Genomic DNA, 18,802 nt, shown 5'->3' on the forward strand with positions numbered 1-18,802 from the left:
GTACAACAATCACAGATCTCATATATGCATGAGCGAGGGACCCAGGCACAGCTGCGGTCCAATTCTGGAACCGGTTAGATGGCTGGATGGCTGGCTGGCTGGCTGGGTCCACTGAGCAGAACATGAAAGAAAGAGAGAGAGCGGTCGACGCGTCGAGTTGTCCGGGGAAAACAACGCGGATTATGTAAACGTGTCTTGGCCTTTTAATGTGCCTGGACGATCACAAAAGGTGAGTGAGTCACCAGAGGAGGAGACTTGAAAGTGCAGCGTGACATCGGTGGTGTTGTAGATAGAGCATTTCGCAAGAGGCTGAAACGGGCACAAGTGTTTGTTCGCAGGTATGCCACCGTGAATCAGGCAAAATTGCACGTCTATCGCTAGAGGCTGGTCAATCCGGCCAGGGTGACAGGCGAGGTCACTATGAGGAATGCTTCTGTGCTACTGAGACGCGAGACCGTCTTTCGCAGATACAGCCGCACGATCACCAATATTCTGTAAACGTGGCTGAGACCTTGCAAGCTGTTCCTTTGACTCGACTCCTCCGGGTCTGATACGCGGAGAACCATGATCCTTTCTACTGACCAGAGCGCAACTGGCCGTGACAACACGTCTGTCGGCCTCCAAAATGACTTGTGAAGCCTGTCAATCGTGTCAACCTTGATCCTGCGAATCGTCTTCCGCCTCTTGCTGTCAGTATACGTCGTCTCGCTCTGCTTGGCTCAAATGACAGCTCTGACCACGACTACTAATCCAGCCTTGGTTTCAACGACTGTCAATCTTCCCAGTGCGAGTGACATCTCACCATCAGGAAACGCGAGCTGCTCTTTCTCTGGCGATGTAGGGTGAGTCCATTCTCATGACTGGTTCACTGAGAGCGCAGCGACTATCTGTCATGTGCACGAGGTCAAGACTCCACTACGACCCTTGTAGCTGCCGCGTTGGGCGTCACAGTCGGTATTTGCCTACTCGTAGGTCTTTGCGTGTACATGTGTCACAAGTCACGCCGGAAGCAAGCCCTGGCCAGAGATCCGCCAAGCGTGGGGGATCGTACAAGGAATCCAGACAAGCAAGGGGGGTACGGCGATTCTGACGAAGACCTGCTGGAGAAAAGTATCAAGTTTGTCAAACCCTCTCGAGGACCGCTACCTCCAGGTCTCGCTCTCGTTCAACGTCATCCGGATTCGCCTGTCGATATACAGCACGGACGGACCTTGTACTTGTCGAATCCCTCTCCTGCACCTCGACACCTTGCTGGTAGCCGACCCGCATCGAGACCCAGAACAGCGTACCAACGAGAACAGCGTGTGTCTCGTGCTCTCGATCCTCGACGCCCATCCCAGCTCCCTCCTTATGAGCCCCCTACAAGGGGACCTCCACCAACTGTTCCCGAAAAGTCGAGGCCCAAGCCGACAGAGCATAGTCGAGCAACCTTTGGTGCTCAGCCAGCGCCAGATGTTGCAGTCAGCAAGATGGCGCCGGTGGGCCCGATGGGAGAGATAGCTTATCTAGGCCGATCGCCAAGTCAGTTCTCTGCGAAACCGCTCAACATCCGTAAATCATCCGCTCCAAACGTCTACGGCCGGCCTAGACCACCTCCTGACGATCCTCCTCCAGCTTTGCCTCACAGTACATCACTGCCCACCGTACCGGTGGTAGCTGTTGACAAAGCTCTTCCTCAATCCGCCACCATCCCGCCTTCCCCTGAATCCCTTCCCCAGACTCATCAGATCGCAACCGTATCTATGACTCAACATTCAGTGGACGCATTCTTAACAGTCGAGACAGAAGATCCTACGTTGGCCCCGCGTCGTAGTGTCGCGGCGGAATATAGCATTCCGAGCTATTACGAGCCGGCCAGACAGACGATCCACGATACCGTCAACTCTAGAGCGCCGAGCACTTATGTCCCTCGAAGCCGGAGTGGAAGTGTAGACGTTTTGCCAAAGATGCCGGTCCGAGAGCCGCTCGTTATGCCGCTGAGGACGGATAACCGACACCTCCCAGAGCGATCTCAGACGACTCAGGATTCGATGCCTCGACGAATCTCGAGACGGTCAATAAATGCTCCTAGTCAGCTCGGATACAGCAGCGCGCCGACTGAACCTGTTCCCCTCGTGCCTGCAGGCCAGAGCGACATCAAGCTCGACCCTTCTGAAGCACACGAGGGGTCCGCTGAAGCGTCAAGCGCTAGCATTCCTCCCTCACGAGTGGACAAGCACGGTCATCTGGCACAGCGACCCGTCGTACCGAGAGCCGAAACTTCCACCGGTGATCTTTTCGTAGATGCTTTGGAGAACCTGGATCCAGACTCAGACAGTGAGTCGATGTCGAAACCCCGGCACGGGCGTTCGGTCCATACTGTACCTCAACGTAGTCCATCAGTCGATAGAGGAGGATTGATATAAGGTGTATTCCAAGTGTATGCAGAATGTTACATGCTCTACACGACACCAGCAGACTTCATCCTGGAGATGAGCTCGTCCACGCTTTCCACCTGCAATCGTCAGCGAGTGGATCGAGGCGTGACTCACCTTCTGCCCTCCTTGTCGTACTGGTGGTTCTGACACGGAAATAGTCTCCATTCTTGGTTTCTGGTATGTCAGACAAAATGCCTGTGAGACAACTTACAAAGTCCAGACCCAGATCCTCAGGCTTGAAGGACTCGATCTTCTTCTTCTTCGCCTTCATGATATTTGGGAGTGTCGCAAAGCGCGGTTCTGAGGTTCAGCATGTTCCACTGAAGACAAACTCACCGTTCAATCTCAGATCCGTGGTGACAATAACTGGCAACTTTGTCTCCAATTTTTCCAAACCTCCGTCAATCTCCCTCGTGACCTTTACAGCGCCACTGGACTCAACTTCCAGCTTACTGGCAAAGCTAGCCTGACTCCATCCCAACATACCAGCCAACATTCCTCCCGTACTTCCTGAATCATCATCGATCGCCTGCTTGCCCATGATGATGAGGTCGTACTTGTTCTTCTCGACCACGGCCTTCAAGGCATGCGCGACGGAAACGGGCTCGACAGTAACGTTTTCAGGGGTGGTGATGTGAATACCGGTGTCGGCTCCCATCGCCAAGGCTGTACGGATGGTGTCTACCGATTTGGCAGGGCCAATGGAGACTGCAGTGATGGATTCCACCAGCTCTTTGGACCTCTCCCTGAGCTTGATGGCTTCTTCGACGGCTGGTTTGGGCGTACGAGAAGGCGATCAAGGCACAACGAATCAAGAGCGATTGGGTAGGGAACGAGCAAATCAGTAATGAATCACCGAGTTTCAAAGGCATTCCATCTCACCGATCTCGTCGAAGGGATTCTATTTTTTTCTTCAGCGAGGCAATGATTTGGGACTTGACTCACCATCGAATGCTTCACCGAAGTGTCTACACCCTTCTGGTCAGAAGCTACTCGGATTTTACTGTGATGCAGCGTGAGCAATCGCCGGTAGGGAGCGGCATGACCCACACTGCATAGTCGATGGACCGTTTGACAGGGACCAGGATATGGATCAGAGATGGCAATGTTGGTCTCATGATGGTGACGGTAAGACTGCTTTGACGTCTCGCTCGAGTTTCAGCCAAAGAATCGTCGTAGATGCAGGAGGTCAAGCAATAGCAGCAGAGGCAGCAATAGCAGCAGCAGCCGTTCTCTATCGGCTCGGAACCAGCATCCGAGAAATCGGGTCACGCTTAACAAAATCAGTTGATAACTACTGACCCATATCATTTTTGCCACGTCATCCATGATGATACGTGTCTCTCTCTCTTGCTGCATCGTCATTGAGGTGATCGATAGGGTGGAATTCTGCATACTATCTCGGTCGAAATCTTTCAAAACGGACGACCTGGATCTATATTCTCAGTTGGGGACAGCAAAATGACTCGGACATCCCATCGAGCTCATCCGACGACTTCATTCCCGGTCTACTGTCTTGATTGGGCAGACGATCAGACCCTGTTGATGGGCGGTGGAGGAGGAGCGAGCCGGAGTGGCATTGAGAACAAGCTGGTGCGTCAAGCGGGGTGTTTCCCTGCTAATTAGGACACAGAAAGCATGCAAAGTGTCCAAGGACGGGCGCAATGTCAAATACACAACAGAGCTGAGACTGAGCAGCGAGGAAGACGCCCCAATGACCATGGCAGTGGATAGAAAGGTAGGCGGATGGATTTCGTGGCTTGCTCGAGCTAATAGGACAGTCTGGTCAACTGGTGACTGGGATCAATTCTGCCGAGGCTTCTGTCAAAGCTGGGAGTAATGAACACTGTCGGGTCTATTCGTACCAGGACGAGTGAGCCGCGTCGTCAGGCAGGAAGGCTGATGCCTAGATTTGCTCTGGTCCGAGGTCGAAAGACAATAGAAGCGGAATGGTCGGACGATTATCCTTATCAAGTGGGTCTGCTCGCATCTTGCGCGACTAATCATCAGAAAATAACCTGTCTGTCGCCGTCATTCGAGTTTGTAGCTGTCGGCACGACGACAAATAGTGGCACGGAGGGTCAGGTGGCAATACTGCGGTTCCCAGAGCTCGAGCCAGTCCATGTCTTGAGACCGGACGGAGAGCTCGTGGATGTGGACTGGGGCGGTGCGGATGGTGACTGGGTAAGGTGGTATTCATCGACACCAGCTGATAGACAGTTGGCCATCACTACAACCTCAGCTTTACTCCTGTATCGAGTGAAGGAGGGCGAAAAGTCTGACCGAAAGTTCGAGCTCAAACAGACCATTTCTCCGCCGAGTTTAGACGCAAACCCAGTCATATATCGCTCCGCAAGGTGAGGTATTACATCCATTCCATCCTGACGCCTCAAGATTTTCTCAGGACTCCATTCTCCATGCCATTCTCAACGTATCCAAAGTGAAGAATCGGGGAGCTCCGAAAAAGTCTTTTGTTGTGAACTATGGCCTCGCACCACTGCCCGAGGATGGCAAGGGCAAGGAGAAAGCTACAGACTTGGATCAATGGGACATCATCACCCGCAGGGAAGTGGCGTCCAAGCAGATTACCGTCTTCGACGTTAGGTGAGCAAACACTTGGGTGCAAGCGATTGACGGTATCAGCGGGAATGGCAAATTACTGGCGTATGGTTGTGCCGATCTCTCAGTTGGCATTCTCGATGCCAAGACGCTCTCGGTGAGGCTGCAAAATGTCTCTTGTGTCTGACGCGTTTGCCTAGCCCCTTCTCAAGATCCTTCATGCACATTCCTTTCCTCCCACAGCGTTGCGGTTCAACCCATCCGCCACTCTGCTCGTCTCGGCCAGTGCTGACCATACTATCCGCGCTATTGTCGTTCCGGCTTCATTTGACGGACGTGAGTGCCTCAAGCTATGCCAGGGCTGATCCATCAAGTCTCCATGACAGTCATATTGCTTGTTGCCCTGCTGACCTTGATACTGGCGCTGCTGTTAAGGAGATGAGTCAATATCAGAAATTGCTTCCGTCCCCGTTGTTCCATGCATTTTGATGTCCTCGTCACCCTCAATCAACTCTTGACTCTCGAGAGGTACACTTATGGCGACATCTTGTCTTTGCGCCCGAGTCCGTTCAGCTGACCCATTCGGCTCGACTGCTATGGACGATCACCGTATGAAATTGGCATATGAGCGATAAAGGCAAAGAGCGCGCTTCACCTGAGCTCGCGAAGGAGGTCGCCTCGCAGATTCATTCATTACATGAAGATGAGAGCGACGAAGAGTATTTGGCACAAAATTGTGAGAGGAAGCCATCAGCAACTCTACTGACACTACAGACGAGACACAAAGACAACGTCGTATCCTGGAGAATCAGCTTCTGCTCACCACTCTGGGTTTCTCGTCATCTACCACGCGCATAACGACCTCTACAGCATCCCCGACTCGACTGGTTCAGCGGAAGAAACGCCCAGGGGTCGTCTACGATCGGTCTGGGCACGTAATATCTCGACCTTTGGGAGATGAAAAGCACACGATGGCGTGTGTGGAGATACCGCCCGATAGGCAATTGACGAGACGAATTCAAGCTGGAGAATATCAGGATTGCTCACATTGGGCGGAGGGGGAGGATAGACGGTGGCGATTCGGCTTAGGTCGAGGTGGGAAAGTGAGGCACGAGGAGCCGCGAGAGGTCGGTGGTGTTGGGGAAAGCTTCAGGTGGAGAGTATGGCGGGGACTCGACAAAGAGTTAAGAAAGGAAATGAGAAAGAGGGGTTTGCTCAATGAGATTGATCAACGGCCCGTCCAATCAGAGGACGGTCAAGTCTCTGCGTACTCGGTGAGACAAGGACATTCCAAGATCAGTCATATAGGCGGAGTCGCTGACCCTGCTCCAGGACCTTCCAGGCGCAGCCTGCCATCAATGTCGACGCAAATCTGAAAAGCTAAAAATGCAATGTCGGAACGTTGATCCATTGTGTCGAGCGCTTTTTTGCGAGACTTGCTGCCAGAGGTGAGTGCGAATGGATTTTTTCTCAGATCGAGCCTTTGTGTCATGGACCATCCTTTGACGCCTGATCCACGTAGGTATAGCTATTTCTCCTTTGACCCAGAGTCTCGCTCCTTCATCTGTCCCCTCTGCCGAGACTGTTGCAATTGCTCCAATTGTATTCGTAAACGACACCTCGGACACCTCTTACCGTCAGCAGGAAAAGGCGGTCGTTCCAAATCGCTTCGTCATACTGTTCGAGAGCAAGGTCACGAAGGTATGACGGTACAGGCCTGGATTGACAAGGCCACGGAAGAGAGGGTTGGAATCCCATTCGACCGAGTCAGGCTCGTTGATCGCGACATGGACGTCATTTCACCATACATCGAGCCTGAGCTTAAGCTTCAACCAGAAACAACGCCAAAGAAGCGCAAACAGAGCAAGCAAAGACAGACGAAGAAACATAAGAAAAAGAAGGAATCGGAGCGAGAGGACGAGGACGGTGTGACGATTGCAGAGAATGGAGGAGAGGGCGAGAATCGTCCTGTTGTGCTTCGATTCAAGGTTCCAGGTGACCCTGCAGCCAGAGAGCGAGTCAAAGAGGTCGACTCGGATGGCGATACCATTGATCATTGGTCCGGCGACGAGAGCGAGACTTCCCTCACTCCTCTGTCGGATACTTTATCCCCCGTCCCTCCTCGACTTGCGTTCCCGCCACGACCTGTATTTTGGGACAACATCGAACCTCCCCAAATCCCCGTGTCCATTCACAATTCGCCCAGCCCTCCATCAGACTCAAGCGAGACTGTCAAACGACGTCGACGTCCACCTCCACCCATGGCCAACATCGTCCGAGCGCCTAGACATGCTCAAAAGGAACAGCCTCTCCCTCAGTGGCATATCCCTCCTCAACAAGCGATGCTGTACGACACAATCAAACCAGGTCAATTGATACCACAAACACTCGATTTTATGGGTTCACCTGATGACTTGGATGTGCTAGAGAATGCGACGAGATTGGCGGATGAGACGGTGATGCTGAATGGGAATAGATTGGCTAGTCAAAGTGTCTAGACATGTCCCAGAGTCCCCGTTGCATGTATACAGTCACTCGCGTTCGTACATAGTTGCCGAACTCACCGTCGCCACTCGGAAATGCCAACTGCCTCGTCATTTCGGTTGAATGTTGACAATATACCGATCCACTGTGTCTATGCCTTGCTTGCTCAACACAATGCCATGAGCTAGGAGACAGCAGGATGGGTAATATCTCATCCATGGCCAGAGCGTGAGCTACTTTGATGATGGATGTCTTGGCTGATTCAAACCCAGCTCGACAGCTCTGGACTCTTATGTTGCGGAACTGGGAAATGATATTTCATACGAGAAGAGGCGAGCTCGCATTGCTAGGTGCCGACTGACTATGGTACAGTCTGTCATCGTCCAGATTTCTCAAGTCTATCCTGGCTCGACATGCGTACGGTCCGCTCGTGCTCAAAATCTTCATAAAGCCAGACGCGACCATGTCATTGAGGGTCATTCAGCGTCGACTGAAAGGTGCGTATAACAGATTATATAGCTGATATCTTTGCAGCTGAACGAGATGCTCTTGCCGACCTCGGAAGTGTCAATACGTATCAGGCATTTGTGGAGACGGAGAAAGCTGGATATCTGATACGTCAGTGGGTCGGAGCGAAATTGTATGACCGCGTCAGGTGAGCCATCCTCACCATACATTGGCTGAAAAACAGCACGCAGCCGTACCTCTCTCTGATCGAAAAGAAGTGGATCGCCTATCAACTGTTGACTGCACTGCGAGACTCCCGGGCGAAGAAGGTATAGCCGATATCAGAAGCAATGGCTGACTTAGCAGGTCGCCCATGGCGATATCAAGTCTGAAAACATCCTCATTCTGTCCGACTTGACGCTTTTGTTGACCGACTTTTCATCATCCTTTAAACCGACCTTCTTGCCGCTGGATGACCCTTCCGACTTCTCATTCTTCTTTGATACGTCTTCTCGTCGGACATGCTACGTTGCGCCGGAGAGGTTTTACGCTTCAGATTCCAAGAGGGCGCAAGAGAAGAGAGCTGCAGCTACGGCCGTGACGGATGAATCGTGGGGGAAAAGAGATGGCAAAGTCACAGAAGAGATGGATGTCTTCAGTGCTGGCTGTGTCATTGCCGAAATGTGGACGGATGGAAGGACAGTGTTCAATTTGAGCGAGCTGTTTGCCTACCGAGATGGATCCCTCGGGCTCGATGGGATCTTGGACAACATTGAGGATGCCAGCGTCAAAGTGAGTAATGACGCTTGGAGCCCCCTTTACTAATGAGACAGACTATGATCAGTCAGATGTTGTCACTGGACCCGGCTGCCCGACCTTCGTTTGATCACATCCTCGCAACATATCGAGAGACCATCTTTCCCGAGTACTTTTACACCTTTCTCAAGGATTACGTCTCATCCTTATCCGAGCACACCGAGCAATCGGATCTTCCATTTTTACAGAGGGTCTCCCCTCTCCCGGGGACAAAGATTGACAGACTACTGGAGGAATGGGATTCCATATCAGTCTACTTGAACGGAGAACCCGATGGTCCAGCTCTACTACTACTCAACTCGGTCACCTCGTCGATTCGAAACTGTCTCTGGCCTTCATCTCGCCTCCATGGTCTACAACTATTTCTCAACCTCCTACCATTCATCTCAGATGAAGACAAGGTGGATCGTATCGTACCGTTTGTCGCAGACCTACTCACGGACGACGTGGCTATCGTCAGAGCGGAGGCTTGTCGTACCATGGGCATCATCGTGAGTGTGCCTTGAGCTGGAGGAGGCTAATAGGCCAGGTCGAATCTGTCACATCTATAACGCCTCACAACGCTACGTTTATTCCAGAATATCTGTTGCCCCAGATGCGGCACCTCGCGACAGATCCAGATGTCTTTGTTCGGGCTACATGTGCAAGAGGGCTTGTTAGGATTGCCGACGCGGCTGTTCGTATGCTCGAGATGAGCCAAGCTGCCAAGTCGACACGGCAGGAGGAAGTCGGCGTGGTGGAGGTGAGTCGCATGTCCCCTGACGAGACACTGATGTCAGCCCGACTACGACTCAATGTTACACGAGATCCAGTCGGTAGTTGAGGAACAAGCGACGACACTCCTAGTTGATCCGACTTCCGCTGTCAAGCGCTCCATGTTGTCAGACATTGCCGGCCTGTGCCTTTTCTTTGGCCGTCAAAAATCGTCAGAGACTGTCCTGAGCCACATCATGACCTATCTGAACGATCGGGATTGGCTCTTGCGGCTGGCCTTCTTCGACGGCATCGTGGGTGTGGGCGCATTCATTGGTATCCGGGCTATCGAGGAATACGTACTCCCGTTGATGCTCCAGGCGCTGGCTGGTGAGTCGCCCTCAAAGCAATCTAGCTGACACGCCAGATCCGGAAGAGGCGGTTGTCGCTCGAGTCATCACCGCTCTCACAAGTCTCTCGTCCTTGCGTCTCCTACCGAGGATGCGGATATGGGACGTCTTCTTCAGCACCTATGGCTTCCTGTGTCATCCAAACATCTGGATTAGACAAGGGACCGCTGGTTTCATTGCCTCCGCCTCCAAAAACCTGCCTTCTTCTGATGTCTGGTGCATTCTCTACCCTGCCCTGAGGACGCTGCTAGAATCAGATATACTGGAGGTCGATGAGGCGTCCATCTTGTCCTCTGTGCTCGAGCCTGTGGGTCTGCACGCGATTCGCCTGACTGACGATCAGCTTTCACGCGCAACACTAGTCGCTGCAAAGGCGGCTGCATTGGCAGACTCACCTCGAGGGTTTTGGACGATTAAAAACGAACCCAATATTAAGGCTGCTGTTGTCAGACTCGCCAGTGCTACGCTGCCTGAAGGGTATGCTAATGGACTAGGACATGTGCTGATATCAGGTTGATCAAGGGTATCTCAGCCAAGGATGAAACCAAAGTGGTTGCGATGAAAGAATTCATCATCAAACAAGCACATGCTACTCGAGCGTGGGTCCGGTCCCTAGAATTCGGCTGATTGACTAGTCGCGAGATGACCGGAGAGATTGCGGAAAATGTCCTGTCCTCGGGCAAATCCGTGTCCCTCACAGATCTCGGTGTCACTCCTCAGACCATTTTCATCAGTCCTCGGACGGTGCGTGTCGACGCCAAGAGCGATCTAAAACGGTTACGGCCCTTTCTCGCCGAATCTTCCAGCCGTCGGACGTCATTCACGAATCGCAGCGCCAAAGAAAATCCCATCGATGAGATACGGAAGCGTTTGGCTTTCATGGAGACGGCTGTGCCTGCCGAGGCGATTGTCGAGAGCACAGAGAGTCCTTCGGAGTCGGGGCTGTCTTCAACGATTGATGTGAAACCCGGCAGCAGGAAGCGGCTCGACTCAAAAGCTCTGCCTGCCATCGGAGCGTCCCATACTACTGTTACGGGCCTGACATCGATCCATGATGACGCGATGTCAGGCAGAGCTACTCCAATGGCGGACAATCCCACATACGCAAGCTCGTATGAAGGCCCCGATCCGGGATTGCGCGCGTTCCTCGAGCAGGTGGATCTGGAAAACTACAGAGAGCCTCTACTGGATTTCGGGCCAAAAGTGTCGGCGAATCAACGCAAGCGTGCGCCTCGGCCCAAATCAACATCTGCTACCCCAGGCGTGACCATGATTGGACATCTCACACAGCACACTGGTCCCATCACTGCCATCGTCACGCCGCCAGATCACCTGTTTTTCGCCACTGCATCTGAGGATGGTCAAATCCTGATATGGGATTCTGCTCGATTGGAACGCATGGTCGCGACACGGGCAAGGCTGGCGTACAGTCTGGGGTCGCCAGTCACATGCATGTGCCGCATCGATGCGACGCATTGTCTAGCTGCCGCATCTCAGGACGGGCAGCTGCAGATCCTTCGGGTGCACGTGGCTAACCCTAGCAGAGGATCTGGGACTGCAAAGTACGCCAAAGTGGAGAGTGTAAAGAGCTGGAGGGCCCCAGTCGGGCATGTCATTTTCGTGCATCATAGAGGTGAGTCGTGGCGTGTCTCTATGCTGATCCCGTAGATTCTGCGCTCTTGGTGGTCACTTCGACCTCCTTGATCGGCTTCCTGGATATCCGGGCCATGGACTTGATCCGGAAATTCCAACACCCACTGGAGTTTGGCGCAATTACGACGGTCTGCCCTTCCACGCACTGGATTATCGTCGGGACTGACCTCGGCATCCTTTCACTCTGGGATCTTCGTTTCGGTCTCCTGCTGAAATCTTGGCGTGCGAGTGGACCGATCACAGCATGCCATATACACCCCGCCCGAGGTCGCGGGCGTTGGGTCATGGTCTCCACGACCAGAGCTAGTCCTATTGTGGAAGTGTACGATATCGAGTCCGCTAAGCTTGTCGAAATGTTCGAGTTGAGCCGTCCTTCGAGCAAGATGCCATCGACGGATGTCCCGTCTCGATCGGAATTGGTCGCTGAAATGGCCAAGCAGGAAGCTAAGGCGGCAACTGAGGGAGATGAGGCCTTGCCGGCAGTCCTCTCATTACTGCCTGGACATGGTGCGGCGACGTCAGCCGCTGGCGACGATAGCGACTCTACGACTGGTTGGGTCGTTACGGCAGATGAAGACCGAGCGATTCGATTATGGGATGTGGTCAAAGCCTCAGACAGCTTTGTCATCTGTGGGTCACCAAAAGAGCTCGATGTGGTTTTCAAGCAGACCTCAACTCAGCCTTTGGAGCTGTACACCGTTCCATCAAATCAACGTCAGGGATCTGAGCGACAGAGCAACTCGGCTAGAGGTCAACAACCGTTGAGGCCGCATTACGACGCCATTTGCGCGCTAGCAAGCGTTGAGACTCCGTTCTCGAGCTGTATCATCAGCGGAGATCGAAGTGGAGTGATCAAAGTGTGGAGAATGGAAGGCAAGCGATGATTGATATACCCTGCATGAGTTGTATAATCACCACCATTGACATCCATCATCATAAATCAGCATGGTTCATCCAACATGTATTTTCTTTTGATATAAAAACTATTCCCGATGAAATCTACTCCGAGGCCCGAACCAGCGGGAAATGTTGGCATTCTTTGACATTGCCTGCAACGGCTATCTGTACCAATCAGGCCAGCTGACAACATGTCCCGCATACCTGCCACAGCGGTCACTTCGTCGACTACGCCTCTGCTATCCTCCGATTCACCCAGACCGCCTTCTTCTCGACGTGTAGCTCCACCCAGTCAACCTCGTACGTCACCTTCGTCGGCTCTGCGCCCACCCATCGAGCCGAATGAGTCTTACGTTTCATACGCTTCTATCCCTCGATCTAACACTCCACCGCCACGGTTCATATCTAGGTCTAGATCGAGACTGGCAGCAGTCCGGCGCCGGCAAAGGACTCCGATAGCTGCTTTCTTCCCTGCCTTCGTAACGATTGTGTTACTCGGTTTTGCTTCGTTTGCAGCTTGGGACGTGAGCTCTGCTGGAAACTGCTGGATCGAGCCTCTTTGCAGGATCTTAGGGAGTGGAGATAGGCTCGAGAATGTGTGGTGGAGGAACAGTGGGGCTTATGCGCCTTGGAAGAGTCTAGGTCCGGGTGGCGGTAAGCGAGGTCTGCCGAGAGGTTGCAAAGTCAACCAAGTCACTGTAGTAGGTGTGCCAAACCCTCGAACAGGGTCAATGTGCTGAACTCCGCTCTTCAGCTCCAGCGACATGCCGCGAGGTATCCGACGACTGAAGCTTCCAAATGTCTGCTCCGAGCGCTGGGCAAATTAGCCAATCGAAAGACCAGGACACCGAGAAGACATCACTCTGAGCTTGCCTTTCTCAGCGATACAGATCTCAGATTGGAGGATTGGAAGTTTGATCAGCTCTTGGATCAAGGTCGGCGACAGTGAGTCGACGGCGCCTACCTTGATAGGCGGTCTCTGAGGATATCTTTCAGAGCTTGGAGTGCCGGACGAGAGATTGCAGCACTGTACGCTCAGTTTCTCGACACAAACCTCGATCCTTTCACCCGGGCTTCCGGGTCAGGGAGGGTTGTGGAGACTGCTGGGTACTGGCTTGAAGGCTTTCGAGGCGATGCATTCAAGCTCAAACCTGTCGATCAACTGCCCCAGGTCAATCTCACATTGCCCGAAGAACCTGTGAGTAATGTCGCTGGATGCTCGCTCACGTCAGACATTCAACAATACATTGTCCGTCAAGACATGTCCAGCGTTCGCCAATCAGTATGCTATTTGGTGCTACCTCGCTCATGCTCCTTAGGTCCGCCCCGTCGTTACCCGATCTGCTTAATCTTCTACAACCGGCTCAAAGCAGGTTGAACGATCTGCTCCGGCCACAACCACCACTCGAGCTGTCGGAAGTAAAGTGTCTGGCCGACATGTGTCCTTATGACAGTCAAAGAAGCGAGACTTGGGCAGCTTGGAGTCGGTGGTGCAGAGTCTTCACGCGGGAAGAATGGGAAGCCATTGGGTATCTGAAAGACGTCGACAGGTACTATGGGGTCGGGCCCGGAAATGTGAGTTGGACGTCTTGGAATCTTGCTCATTCCCTCAGGATCTTGGGCCAACACTCGGAGTGAGCCATCAACTGGATGACCCCGCTGACCTTCAGGCCGGCTGGACCAATGAGCTCATCGCTCGATTGACTGATTCTGCTCCGGTCGACTCGACGACCACCAATAGTACACTGGACGCGGACGAGGCGTCCTTCCCGCGAGGAGGGAACAGGCTCTTTGTGGTGAGTTAGGGAAGGAGTAACTCTGCTTATCACTCAGGACTTTACGCACGACAACGAAATGATAGAAATCATGGCTGCCATGGGTCTGGCCAGGGTGAGCTAGAGCTGTTTCTCGACCACGCTGACCCTCAGCAACATGGGAATCTGCTCACTGACAAGCTTCCCGATAAGAGATCCTACATGATCTCTGAGCTTATCCCCTTTGGCTCGCGAATTGTCTTCGAACGGATAGGATGTCAATTAGGCAATTGGGAGCCTGATCCAGAGGGAGGTCAACCAGAGGACGAGAGGAAGAATTATCTCAGGGTGTTCATCAAGTCAATCCTTTTCTTCTATCGTGTCTGCAAGATGACTGACATCTTGTCCCTCCACAGTGACGCCTTGGACCCTCTTGACTCTCTCATGTGCTCTCAATCTGGATTTTTCGAACACGGCATGTGCGAAGTGGATATTTGGGTCGATTCTCAGTCGTTTGCCCAGAAAACGGTGGACTGGAATGTCTGCTATGCGAAATAGATGTGGTCCTGCGTTGTATGTGCTATGCAAAGTTGTATACTCGAGTATAAGCTACAATGTGGTACTTCTCGCGTGCTTCAGATGACAGAAATGACGGGTGGCTGATAGAATCAGGCGTCTGCACTTGGACGCGAGTCCTGCCCTCGAGATGAAGATGATGGATGAGATGCAGCAGTGGCCGGTCCAGGCGACCAACGCGTTGATTCTTCTCCTGTCGCAACTCGCTCATTGTTGCTTGCTTCTCGCGTCGTGACTACGGAATTCGCATGCGGGGCATGGACGAAGCCGTCGTACGCCTGCTGGGTCCGGCCAGAGGGCGCTGCCTCCTCAACGGTGGACGATCCACTGAGGTACTGTTGAGCTCGCGTGTACTGCGCTTGCAACCTTGCAAGTGTAGCCGAGGCGGTCTGAAGAAACGCACGCGGCATACCAGCAATCCTAGCAGCTTTCTGGTTCAGTCATTAGCTTGACTCAGAGCGTGGGGCGACGAGAACCTCACAATGGCGTGCGAATTGAAATTAATCCCTTGCTCCAATTTGTAGGAATAGGAGAAAGCCCCAGCCTGCATAAAGTGTCAGCACGAACGTAGAGAGGAAGCTCGACCTACAACTTCGTTGACGTCTGTACACCAAAATTCTACGCCGTCTCGTTTCGGCAACCCCTCGCCTCTCAAGACGCCCGATTCGTCCACGGGGAGTGGCGTTTCGCTACCCGCTAGCATTTGACCAAGCTCATGGTAGTGAGTTGCAAACAACGTCCGGCATTTGATCTTAGAGAGAATGTATTCTAGGGTCGCGTACGCTATCGACATGCCTGCCTGAAGCGTCGTTCCTCGTCCGATCCTGGAAGCAGAATGTTGAGTAAAGAGGAAATGGATTTCAGCCGACGACTCACTCGTCCATTATGACCAGTGATCTGGGCGTGGCGTATTTCAGAATGGACGCAGTCCTTCACATGCGTCAGTCTCTGTTCGTTACGTAGGCGAAACGAGACTCACTCTACCATCTCCAACATGAATGTGCTTCTGTCCCTAAATAAATCATCCCTCGCACCTACTCGACTGAAGACCTTGTCGACAATTCCAATGCTGGCTGCCTCGGCAGGTACAAAACTCCCAGCTTGAGCCAAGATGGCGATGACTGCCGTTTGACGCAACAATGTCGATTTCCCTCCTTGATTAGGCCCAGTGATGATTTGAAGGTGTGTTCCAGGAGACATGACGGTCGAGTTGGGCGTGAAGGGTCGAATGTGTGCATTCAGAGCAGCTTCAACTGTAGGGTGTCGACCATTGATGATCCTCATCTCCGTCCTGCAAGGCAGAGCGCTCAGCGAGAAGCTGGGATACGACGACCGTGAACTCACCCATTTGTCATGAACGGCCTGACGAACAATGACTCTGCGGCGGTCGTAGCAAACCCTAAACACATATCGAGTTCCTCAATGAGGGCCATGTTGTCCTTGAAGACTTCATCTCGGGATGCGATCTGGCATAGGCGAGATCAATGCGAGCCATTCCAGAAAACCCTCATTCGGGTCCCTTACCATCGTCCTCATCCGGTTCAATTCTTCCCTTTGCAGGCGATCGATCTTTCGAAAGACATTGTCCCGTTCTGCACCTAGCACTGTCCAAGGCTGTCGAACCGGTCAGTTTGCAAGATCAACCTTACTCGTCCCCACCTAACCTTGTACAAGATGTGTTTCTTACTCTCTCCAGCTTTTCTGAAACGTTCATCTTCCAGCATTGACTTCCTGAGCCGGTCCGGATTCGTAGCGGAGACAAAATTGACCCAATAGCCATGTCGAGAATACCAGGTTAGGACTACCCCATCGCCTGGGAGGTCAATAGAGCCTGTCGGACAAGATCTTACTGTATTTGCGCTTGAGTTCATCTTCCATTTTGACACGCCTCTGCTCGATGTCTGCTAGCTGGTCATGCGCCCTTTGAAGCTCCTCAGAAGCGCTAAGACTGACTCAAAAAAGCTGACCTCTACAGACAATGATACTCACTCAGGTTTGAGCCAGAAAACAACATCCTCCCCCATCTGTTTTCTCTCCCCAGTCGTCTCCCTACCTTCCGCCTCCTTGATCCACCGCGACATGAATGTCTCATCTGGCTCACTGTCGCCGTTTCTCCCGTTGGCATTTACCGTTAGACCATTCTCAGAATCGTGTGAATCTTTCGACTCATCTGAGCTGAGACCACGATCTAAGCTCAACAGCCAAGATTCGTCCATGGATCCTTCGATCTCTCGCGCAATATCGCTCAAATCTGTCCAAGCTTGGACTACTCGAGTCATCCGCTTGAGACTTTCCAGTTGAAACTGCTTAGGCGAAGGTTGTGAAGAAGCGAGACGTGAATGTTCCAGCTCGACCTCAGCTTTCAGTCTCCCGATGATCCTCTCAGATACTCTGATCCACACTGCTACCTTCCACGTCTCATAGGGTCCTCCGCGGCCCCGCCTGATACGCTGAAGGGTACGAGCGACGTCCTTCGCGCCTCTGAGAATTTCCCTTAGCTCTTCTCTCAGATCTCCTCTGTCCACAAACGCTTGAACGAGCTCTTGTCGTTCAGTGATATCACTGAGAATGGTCGAGGGGGCCATCAAAGTTCGAACGAGCAGTCGATGGCCGGCGTCTGTAACGGTCTGATCGAGGACAGAGAGTAATGTGCCGACTCGAGACACGGGCGATCCACGCTGGACTTCCGTATCGCCGAGTTGTAGAGAATGCCGAATTTCCAGTGCTTGAAGTGTTGCTGCATCAATATGCATGTAGGCGGATTCGCTTTGTCGTTTTGGCTGTCGGAGATACGTTGGCGTATCTCTGAATGCGTACTCCAGCTGACGTCGCAAGATTGAGATTGCCTGAGACTCCAGAGGTATGGCCGCTCTCGCCTCAGCATCCATCTCCAGCGTACTCCGCATCAAGCCTTGCGAGTCCTCGACAGGCGACGATCGACTGGGATCAGCGAATGAGACATGGTGGCCTAGGACTCGTAAAAGGGCCAAGAGCTCGACGGCCGTTCCGCGATCGGACCCTGTCGGATCACCCGTACCAAGTTCCCAGAGCTCTCTAAGCGCAGAGTCCAGGACCACTTCCTTCGGAGCGATTCGTGTGAGCTCATCTTCGAGATGCGCTATTGAGCTTTCCTTGGAGAAGAAATCTCCGGTGGTCACGTCGGTATACGCCAGCGAGACAGCCAGGTCGGTGAAAGTGTCTTCAGGGTCTTGTTCCAGCTCATCGCTTGACTTTGAGACTCTGTTACCAATGGCAATCGCCAACAGGAATCGACTCTCGTTCCCGGCCAGACCTATCTCCTCCAGAAGGGTTCCAGGCGTGACGACACGTCCGACTCGACGCTCTTTGAGCTCCTCATCGCTTCTTGACTCCGTCTCGTCTACCACCACCACTGTCCTCCCAAGTTGAAGCACTAGAAGCTTGAGATACTTGTCCAGCTGAGCCGTGGGGAAGCCAGCAAAGGGCAGAACGATGCTCTTCTTCCCGTCCTTAGTGGCTGAAGCATATCGCTTTTGAGCAAGTTTGAGACCTGTCAGCTCGCTCAACTCCAAGGCTGGCTCAAAGTAAGACTGTGATGGAAGTCAGTATAGCCAGCTTGGATCGACTGACCTCATAGAACCCCCCAACTTTCGTCAAGATTATGCAGCCTGGAAATCGGAGCCAATTTCGGAAGATCACTCGCGAGAGGGCGGTACTAGGGATCGTGCCAGCTCGGACAGCTTCATCATAGCGATCTGACTCTTCTGCTGTCATACCGGGATAAGGAGCCTCCCGAGGGGCATCTTGTTCCTGAGAGGCCTTTTTGGATCTACGAGCTTTGCGTTCTTTCAGAGGGACGGATGGATCAAATCCCAACACTGTCGAACTCATAGGCGCGGTGGGCAGCTCATCCATCGTTAGCTCCGTGACTATGCCATCTTTAGGCTTTCGTTTGGCTTGTAAGAACGAAGAAGAGGAGAGTGGCCTCGATGCTACCGCAGGGTCACCCATACTGACTGTCAGGCCGGAGCAATGTCGGAATCGCCATGTAGGCTTGAGGACCTCCGCTGGTCGGCGAACACGGAATATGGGCCTCATCGCTCAAGAATCCGTGCTT

The 18,802-nt window shown here is 52.9% G+C and overlaps 7 protein-coding genes across 7 annotated transcripts; 5 read left to right on the forward strand and 2 right to left on the reverse strand.

Moving 5' to 3' along the window:
- Positions 1-461: 461 nt before the first annotated feature.
- BD324DRAFT_634325 (hypothetical protein) lies at positions 462-2,429 on the forward strand. The gene is made up of 2 exons (XM_022016713.1): positions 462-842; positions 881-2,429. The coding sequence occupies exons 1-2, from the start codon at positions 724-726 to the stop codon at positions 2,403-2,405; spliced, it is 1,644 nt and encodes a 547-aa protein (XP_021868886.1). The 5' UTR covers positions 462-723; the 3' UTR covers positions 2,406-2,429.
- On the reverse strand, positions 2,430-3,690 carry BD324DRAFT_634330 (hypothetical protein). The gene is made up of 7 exons (XM_022016714.1): positions 3,468-3,690; positions 3,363-3,420; positions 3,300-3,318; positions 2,754-3,188; positions 2,629-2,717; positions 2,532-2,591; positions 2,430-2,494 (listed from the first exon to the last, which is right to left on the reverse strand). The coding sequence occupies exons 1-7, from the start codon at positions 3,533-3,535 to the stop codon at positions 2,441-2,443; spliced, it is 783 nt and encodes a 260-aa protein (XP_021868887.1). The 5' UTR covers positions 3,536-3,690; the 3' UTR covers positions 2,430-2,440.
- An 89-nt stretch (positions 3,691-3,779) lies between these two features.
- BD324DRAFT_634332 (WD40-repeat-containing domain protein) lies at positions 3,780-5,472 on the forward strand. Its single transcript, XM_022016715.1, has 10 exons — positions 3,780-4,010; positions 4,051-4,155; positions 4,199-4,290; positions 4,328-4,391; positions 4,428-4,601; positions 4,638-4,774; positions 4,812-5,021; positions 5,061-5,133; positions 5,177-5,312; positions 5,351-5,472. Exons 1-10 carry the CDS (start codon positions 3,879-3,881, stop codon positions 5,416-5,418), a joined length of 1,191 nt encoding a protein of 396 aa, XP_021868888.1. The 5' UTR covers positions 3,780-3,878; the 3' UTR covers positions 5,419-5,472.
- Positions 5,473-5,494: 22 nt separating this feature from the next.
- Positions 5,495-7,516, forward strand: BD324DRAFT_634335 (hypothetical protein). The gene is made up of 4 exons (XM_022016716.1): positions 5,495-5,712; positions 5,751-6,250; positions 6,309-6,424; positions 6,499-7,516. Exons 1-4 carry the CDS (start codon positions 5,601-5,603, stop codon positions 7,472-7,474), a joined length of 1,704 nt encoding a protein of 567 aa, XP_021868889.1. The 5' UTR covers positions 5,495-5,600; the 3' UTR covers positions 7,475-7,516.
- Positions 7,517-7,571: 55 nt separating this feature from the next.
- BD324DRAFT_634336 (hypothetical protein) lies at positions 7,572-12,442 on the forward strand. Its single transcript, XM_022016717.1, has 14 exons — positions 7,572-7,688; positions 7,733-7,792; positions 7,833-7,957; positions 7,995-8,115; positions 8,152-8,236; positions 8,274-8,699; positions 8,741-9,214; positions 9,253-9,465; positions 9,503-9,806; positions 9,844-10,133; positions 10,170-10,303; positions 10,339-10,425; positions 10,462-11,459; positions 11,495-12,442. The coding sequence occupies exons 1-14, from the start codon at positions 7,660-7,662 to the stop codon at positions 12,361-12,363; spliced, it is 4,215 nt and encodes a 1,404-aa protein (XP_021868890.1). The 5' UTR covers positions 7,572-7,659; the 3' UTR covers positions 12,364-12,442.
- Positions 12,443-12,477: 35 nt separating this feature from the next.
- BD324DRAFT_634339 (histidine phosphatase superfamily) lies at positions 12,478-14,696 on the forward strand. The gene is made up of 10 exons (XM_022016718.1): positions 12,478-13,077; positions 13,131-13,321; positions 13,373-13,574; positions 13,609-13,658; positions 13,696-13,951; positions 13,990-14,010; positions 14,047-14,172; positions 14,210-14,266; positions 14,305-14,489; positions 14,547-14,696. Exons 1-10 carry the CDS (start codon positions 12,568-12,570, stop codon positions 14,686-14,688), a joined length of 1,740 nt encoding a protein of 579 aa, XP_021868891.1. The 5' UTR covers positions 12,478-12,567; the 3' UTR covers positions 14,689-14,696.
- Positions 14,697-14,798: 102 nt separating this feature from the next.
- On the reverse strand, positions 14,799-18,459 carry BD324DRAFT_583239 (muts domain V-domain-containing protein; the record flags this gene model as incomplete). Its single annotated transcript, XM_022013609.1, has 11 exons — positions 14,799-15,137; positions 15,188-15,250; positions 15,296-15,530; positions 15,583-15,636; positions 15,686-15,997; positions 16,051-16,172; positions 16,231-16,320; positions 16,371-16,519; positions 16,557-16,648; positions 16,696-18,275; positions 18,316-18,459. 11 exons carry the CDS (start codon positions 18,457-18,459, stop codon positions 14,799-14,801), a joined length of 3,180 nt encoding a protein of 1,059 aa, XP_021868892.1.
- Between the last annotated feature and the right edge of the window lie 343 nt (positions 18,460-18,802).

This window comes from Kockovaella imperatae (assembly GCF_002102565.1).
Source record: "Kockovaella imperatae strain NRRL Y-17943 chromosome Unknown BD324scaffold_13, whole genome shotgun sequence".
NCBI classification, from domain to species: domain Eukaryota; kingdom Fungi; phylum Basidiomycota; class Tremellomycetes; order Tremellales; family Cuniculitremaceae; genus Kockovaella; species Kockovaella imperatae.